This window comes from Siniperca chuatsi, linkage group LG13, assembly GCF_020085105.1.
Source record: "Siniperca chuatsi isolate FFG_IHB_CAS linkage group LG13, ASM2008510v1, whole genome shotgun sequence".
Lineage (NCBI taxonomy): Eukaryota > Metazoa > Chordata > Actinopteri > Centrarchiformes > Sinipercidae > Siniperca > Siniperca chuatsi.
Window position 1 is genome coordinate 20,264,664 of NC_058054.1, and position 7,698 is coordinate 20,272,361.

The 7,698-nt window shown below is 38.0% G+C and overlaps 1 protein-coding gene across 2 annotated transcripts in view; it reads left to right on the forward strand.

Annotated features, from left to right (window-relative positions):
- The first annotated feature begins 3,968 nt into the window (after positions 1 to 3,968).
- LOC122887113 (profilin-2-like) overlaps positions 3,969 to 7,698 on the forward strand; it is a 5,882-nt gene continuing 2,152 nt past the window's right edge. For both annotated transcript variants that reach the window (XM_044220019.1, XM_044220020.1), the window contains exons 1-2: positions 3,969 to 4,318; positions 5,965 to 6,157. In XM_044220019.1, coding sequence (XP_044075954.1) covers positions 4,190 to 4,318; positions 5,965 to 6,157 — 322 coding nt within the window. In that variant the 5' untranslated portion in view covers positions 3,969 to 4,189. The remainder of the gene's footprint in view (positions 4,319 to 5,964; positions 6,158 to 7,698) is intronic.

The following is a 7,698-nucleotide window of genomic DNA, read 5'->3' on the forward strand; positions in this document are numbered from 1 at the left end:
TTCACTACTGAAGGGGTATACAATAACTCAGCAACAATCCCACCGCCTTTCTTACCTAGGGGGGCTCATGTCACAGTCTACATACAGCCACCAAATTAAACTAGTTTAAAGTTACTTTTGCAACATTCGGGTAGCCATGTGTAGCAGTGGTGTGTAAAAACACCAAAGCAATGTAATATTGAAGACGATTCAAAATGTATTGTACAAGGAAAGTTGGTTTATAGTTCTCTAGTTTTTCGACTCAAGCGACTCAAGATTGTTGATACAAAGCTATCAACCTTTTTTTTTTTTTAATCTAAATTACTTTAGATTGCACAGTTGCCCTTTTACACTGGACTTTAGTTTGTTGGTTCTGGGGTGTCATAACAGCCAGCTTATGACAGAGCATGCAGTAACTCCTGTTTTTTTAACACCCTGCAGCATGCCTTATCGGATCTGAAATTGCTTTAAAATTCAACCAAAACTAAAACTATGATTTTCTCCCATGGGTGAACAAAGGTTCCAACCCTCTCCATCAATACTCTTGATGGTGTTTCTATTCAGTGCGTTGATGATTACAAATACTTGGGAATTTGGATGGACAAAAGTCTAAATTTTAAACACCGCATTGACTATCTCACAGAGAAATTTAAATTCACACCTTTCTGTACAGGCTGAAGTCCCGTTCAAGAAAAGGCTTAATTGCTGGCCTTTTTCTGACACAGCTCTATTTTGGTGATATTATTTACAAGGTTGCCTCACCCTTCACTTTGCCCAAACTTGACCCCTATCACTCAGCCCTGTGGTGTGTCACTAATTCTAGCTTCATCATTGTACCTTGTACAGCATGGTAGCATGGTCATCCCTCACTTTGTGTAGGTTACAACACTGGTACACTGGTAGTCTATAAAATCATTTCAGGCAAATTTCCGACTTACTTAAGCCCAAAGTTTTTATTTTTGCAAAACAGTCATAATCTTAGGTTGTACAAATGGCTGCAGTTTAAAGTGCCTCCTACAAGTACAGAGGCAGGTCCTGGAACGATCTGCAGTCCAAGCTCAAACTTAAGACCCTTATCTCTTTAAATGATTTTAAACTTAGAATAAAGGATGTGGTCTAAATATTGTGACTAAATATTGCTGCCTCATTAATTCATTGTATTGTGTAATGTATTTTTTGTTGTACCTGTTGTTGCTATTGTGATCTGATGTTGTTCCTGTTATGTGTTGGATGCTGCTACTGAACTTAGCTAGGTCTCACTTGTAAAAGAGGTTTTTATCTCAATGTGACTTCCTATTTAAATACAGGTTATATACAATCACCACACTCTTTTGTATTCTTTACCAATTGCCCAAGCTGAATAAAAACAGTTTAAGCATGTCAGAGAAAGCAGCATGTTCTGAGGGAATTGACTAGAGGTTGATTTACCAAGCTGTGCTTGAAGGAATAGTATGCATCATGCATGAGCACTATTTCATCTGCAGCATTTAGTGAGGTGAAAAAGTGAACTCTGTATGGGCTTTTTGTTATCTAACAAAGTCAAAAGAAATAAAAAAAAATACTTACAACGTGACAAGTATATGAGTAGATGTGCATAAAATTCAAAATGTTATATCAGTCAATCAACCAGAATGTCAATTTCAGTTTGATTTTAATTTAACGAGGCATTTACAAAAGATCTCTGAAAATTATCAAAGGCCTTTACACACCAGGGGCATTTTTGTGCGGTTAATTCATCACGCCCCCGGTGTGTAAAGGTCTTAAGACATGTTTTACATAGCTCTGCACCAGAGAAATACACTGTGGACCAGTCATGAGTATTCACAAATCATGGAGAACATTGCCCCTGGTGGTCAAGGAGGGAAGTTTTCACTTTGTAAGGGTATCAGCTTCTATTTCCTTTTTTGGTTATTGTCGATTAACCTTGAACTCTCCACCATCTAATCTGGTTTATGTCCCTCAATGCTATTGTTTTGTGCAAATTATTTGCCAGCATATTAATAGCAACTTCAAACATTGTACTAGTCTATCATTGATGATCATTGTTCCCCAAAACAGACATGAAAAAAGAGACAGCCACACATTTGTTGACCCAACAACACGATCAAAACGTACCATACTGTATGCTTATGAGAAATAACACCATGCATTTTACACATGGATACATCAACTCACGTCATATAATTCCATCACATGCTATAGGCTGACTGTGACGAGACCTCAATGTCACTGATCTAATTCTGCAAATGACATTGCTTACAGTCGCTGCTTCATTCTCCACTGTGCTTCAAATCTCTTCTATATTTCTAATCTTTAAATCAATGTAAGTCACATAGCTGGAAGATGAAACATGTAGCTTTACATTTTTATAATGCAGTTATTTGCATTGAGTTTTTGTAAAAAATTGCAGTTGTGTTACACACTGGGTAAGCTTGAACACTTAAACAATGTACCTGATATTAAAATAGTTTTCTCAAGTGACAGGTCCTTAATTTGTTCATTAAAGGATTTATTAATTTCATTGTTTTAACATATACTTAGCAGTTCAAACCCAGCTGGTAGGGCTGCTTCTGGTATTATTGGGCCATTTCACACAAATAAATAGTATCGGTTCAAGACAATTTGAACTTTGTGTTGGTGTGGGAAGCAAATCATGTGGTAAAAGGTAAAGCAACTCTACAATCTTAATCACTCATCAGCTCTACCAAAATAATGTTTTGTTTTGACTCTAAGCACAATGACAGATCTACACTAATGGCAGAATCTCTTTGGTCAGGGATTATAGTAAAATGACCATTTGTTTTTATCACTTAATCTGACCTGAATAGAAGAGGTGATGCAATCATTTCTAGTAATAGGAGGGGTCTTACACTCATGCATGTGGCTGGAGTCATGAAAATCTGGCATTAATAACGGGCCAAGGTGGCTGGTTTGATCCCTGGTGTTGACAAGATGAAGATGGACTGAGAGATTGCTCTTGAGCAGTGCTCTAAACTTCTCCAACACTCCACTGTAGCACGAGATGAATTGGAATATGGAATGAGAAAACTTTTATTTTATTTAACCCTCCTGTTTTGTTGATATTGGCTTTATGTTCTCATGGTTTGGGGCCCAACAGAGCTAAATGTGTATAATTGATGATAATACTAACTGCAAAATCAGCCATTTTTCCCTTCAAATATTATTTTTCTTTTCTTCTGACCTTATTAAAATCCAGTATCTAAAAGATATTAAGTGATAGCCCTTCGCCACAAACTGGGATTGCACATTTGATAAAGATGAATGAGGATAAATGAGCATAAAGCATTGTTATTACACCAAATAAGATCATTTTTTATGTTTTGTATGTTATATATATATATACATGAATAAATATACTGTGCATTCCTTCTGTTTGTAATTCACATTCTAAGTCATGCTACATGGTGACGTTACATATGTTTGGGAAAATTAGAATAAGACAATGTTAGGTATGTTGGAGCTGGTCTCCAGGACCCCCCAAACAGAACAGTAGGGTTAGTGCAGATACAATTTTGAGTGAAACTTATTGTAGGTCTGTCTCAAATAGCCTACAGAGTAATTGAGATTTAGCAGAAGAAATTGGCTTATTAGTCAGTGAGGAACTTCCAACCAGGCGCTCCTACCCTTTAAAAAATACATTTTAGGTGGTAATGTTAAGAAAGTGAGAAGATAATTTTGGAATCCATCAACCACATGCACCTCAGGGCATGTTGTTTCCTGTATGCACTGACGGTAACTGCTATCCTTGGCTCCACAAACTGAACTGTCTGATATGGTAGTCTTCGTCATTATTCCTACAACATGAAAATAGATTCAGTGAATGAAAGAATGAATGACTAAACGATTCAATCAGTGAATCTCCATCCGCCTTTATGTGTACCCCGGCATTCCCTCAGACAGTTGACTCTTGGCTGAGCTGATAAATCCCTCTTTATTCCGCCGCCTGCTGCCATAAAAGCACCGGGGGGCTCATTGTGCGGAGTGATCTGATACGGACTACACCCAGCCGCTGCCTCACTGCCCTGGCTTTCTTTGCTGCCCCAGCCTTGACGTTGGTTAACGTCGAAGTGTGGGTTAGATTGGAGACTCTAAATTCGTCTGTAGGTTTTCCTCCGATTTGGCTGTCTCTTTTTTGGCAACCTCACTTCCAAAGCTGTAGGGATTTTTATATAGCATCAATTTCTTGAATATGTCTTGGCAAAGCTACGTGGAAAACCTGATGGCCGATGGCAGCTGTCAGGATAGCGCCATTGTTGGGTATACGGACGCCAAATATGTTTGGGCAGCACATGCCGGTGGTACTTTCAACAATATCACGGTAAGAAGTCTAAATTAGGTAATTAGAGTGGAAGTGTGGTTCCGTTTGACAGTGTTGTTATGTATCGCCCACGCAGACGCTCACCAGACTGAATAGCGCTAAAACCGTTACCTCGCAGAGTCTAAATGACTAGCAAGCTAACGGTACCGTGCTAGCTTAGTGGGCTAGCTAGTTCATCGGTGGCCTGTCTCGGCTATTTCCTGCTAAGGAAACGTTGCGGGATTAGACCTCGTGTGGATCAGATAAGACTTCACTCATTGTGGCTTGCACGTACCATAAAGACATGAAGCAATTAGTTGCCATGAACAAGCACCAATTCTAATTTCAAGACACAGCTAAATTAACCTAACGCAAATTTAAAACCAGCGACTAGACGGCGTCTGATTTAAGAAAACGTGCATGCTTTTGTGTGCACGGCCGCTTTAATTAGCTAACATTAAGCTGCTGCTTTACCGGCTACTACCCGTGGTTATTAAGGCTAACTGGCGGACGCTTAGTCAGCCTACGATGAAGCTTCCTTATTATGAAGGCGAGCAATCTACCTGCATATTCAGACGTGTATAATATTTGATGGGAATGACAGAATATTTTTTTTTTAATTCATTGAGAGGGATGGCATGAGAGCTAGTCCGGTGCAAAGACGTCACTTTACTTCCGCTACTCACTGCAGGCAAGGGATGGGATGTGTTCAGTTGCAGAAATTGTGGTACTGGTATATAATAGCTTTGCGGGTTTCCAACTTCTATTCACAAACCTCCTCTCTCTTCATATCAGGCTGGAATTATTAATGTTAATTTTTATATCCAGTGCTGGTGCCAGCATAGCAGTTTTACTAATGTTAGGAATCGGACTGTAACTAACATTACTTTTCATTAACTATTAATCTGCCGATTATTTTCTCGATTAATCACTCGTTCCATAGAATGCCCAAAAAATAGTGAAATATGCATAACTTCTCCGAGTCCAAGGTTTTGTATTAAAATAGCTTGTTTTGTCTGACCCAACAGTGCAAAACCCGAACATATTCAGTCTACTGTCGTATGTAACAAAGAGAAGCAGCAAATCCTTACGTTTGAGAAGCTGGAACCAGCAAATGTTTGGAATTATTGCTTGATGAATGACTGACATGGTTATTTAACGAAATTGTTGCTGGTTAATTTACTGTTAATTGACTTATCTCTTCAGCTCTAGTTGAAAATTTGACAATATAAATGGATTTTTATAAAACAAATGTGGAAGAACTTCTTGGATCTGACAGCTATGTAAAACAAATCATGTCCACAAGAAAGGAAATTAATTCCCAAAAGAAGAGGTGTACTGCTTCCTTAAGGTACAAAAGTTAAAAGGCCTTTTTTTTATTTTGTTTTTAATGGCTGCACAGCGTGGCTATATATTGCTATTATAGTTTAGCTACCATAATAAAGACATTTTTACTTCTATACCTTAGCGAAGCAGTGCCCTTTGACTTTTTGGAGAATTCATGTCATTTCTTGTGGGCATAAGTGAATTTATGTACTTATTAATATTGTCATTAATATTTTATACTCTGAGGTATTATGCTAGTCATGTAACTGGAAGCATATTGGTTACTTCTGTCTGAGTATCTGACTGACTTTGCCCCAATCCTGTGGTTTTGTGTGTTTCAGTCTCAAGAAATTGATGTCCTTATCGGTAAGGACAGAGAGACCTTTTACACCAGTGGTCTCACTCTGGGTTCAAAGAAGTGTTCAGTCCTCAGAGACAGCCTCCATGATGATGGGGACTGGACAATGGACATCAGGACAAAGAGCCAAGGAGGAGAACCTACATATAATGTCTCTGTGGGAAGAGCTGGAAAAGGTAAAAGTGTATTTCAAAACGGTTCACTTCATTGCAACTATTAAAATGCTGTCTTCATGGGTTAATACACCATATTGTTTTCTGTTTTGAAAAAAATCACATGGGTATGACAGCTACCTCACACAAGTTTTGTGAATTATGGAAGTGCAGACTGAAAATCGGGTCCGTTTAATTAAATTTGCAACATAAGATCATCTCTCCTAGCCAAACATTTGCTGGTTCCAGCTTCTTAAATGTGAGAATGTGATTCTTTTCTTTGGCATACATGACTACTTTTTGGATTTTTGGACTGTTGCTCAGACAAAACATGACATTTGAAGATGTCAACTTGGGCTGTAGGAAATTATGCAGGTCATTTTTCACTGTTTTCTAACATATAGACAAAATTATTAATGGAGAAAATAATTCAGCAAATTTATCCATAATTGGTAGTTGCAGCCTTATTGCAGATTAAGAGTCACAACATCATGATGATACTCTAAGGCAAATCCTATAGATGCAGACTTGTGAAGTTAAAATATTATATACATATTTACTTAATTGTCTGATTTTCATAGTAAACCTCATGTTAACCAGGGTTTGCCTACTCCAGTCTGTTTGCCTTTGTGGTCCTCAATGTCTGATATTGCTCCAGTGTTTCTCACATGTTGAGAATATTCTGCAGTCTGACATCTAAGATAATTGATTACAAAATAGCATAGTTTTCACAAGCCATTTTAGTCTATACAGTTGTTCATAGCTATCAATTCTCACAGAGTGTATTAGGGAAACATTTACTTGAGTGTGCTGCCAATTTTTTTTATGTAGGGAAACACTGATTCCAATCAGAACTAAACTCCATTTCCCTTTCATTTTCCCAACACTGTTCCCTTTTCTGTTGAGATTTCTACTTGTCATCCTCCTGCTTTGCATGTTTTACTTAACAAAGGGTAGTCAAAAGAGCACTAATGAAGTGTTACATATTTGATTTGCACCAACAGGTGTCAGTGAGATGCTACAGTCTTAACACATAACTGCATGGAAGAAAGAGTGCACCTTAATTAGTCACTATCATTTAGCTTTATAGTCATGTTTTGATTTAGCGGAATGAGCTGGTCCCTCCTTGAGTGCGGTACCCTCTAACAACAAAAGTTTTCTTTGCAATAGCCACTGGCTCATTAGTAATGAGTTACATCTGGTTTGCTGTTAAAAGCAGAGGTGATATCCAACCATGTGTTATGGATGACCAGGGCTGTGTGGGGTAATTGCTTGCATTCCTTGGCATCACTTGTTCACTGATTGGCTGACTATTCCCTATTTAAGAAACACTAGTGAGTAATACAGTGTCACATTGTGGGATAGGAATGTTTGGACACCACATTGATAAAGTTACCTGGTAGTGAAATCACCTATCGTAGTAGCAATGAACCTGCAGGCAGTTAGCCCTGTATGGCACACAGTTGAATATCCCTGGATATACACACTTCTCGTGATGAGATTTCTTACTTGGAATGCTTTTCCTTTTTTTTTTTTTTTTTTTTTTTTTTTTTTTTTTTAAATTA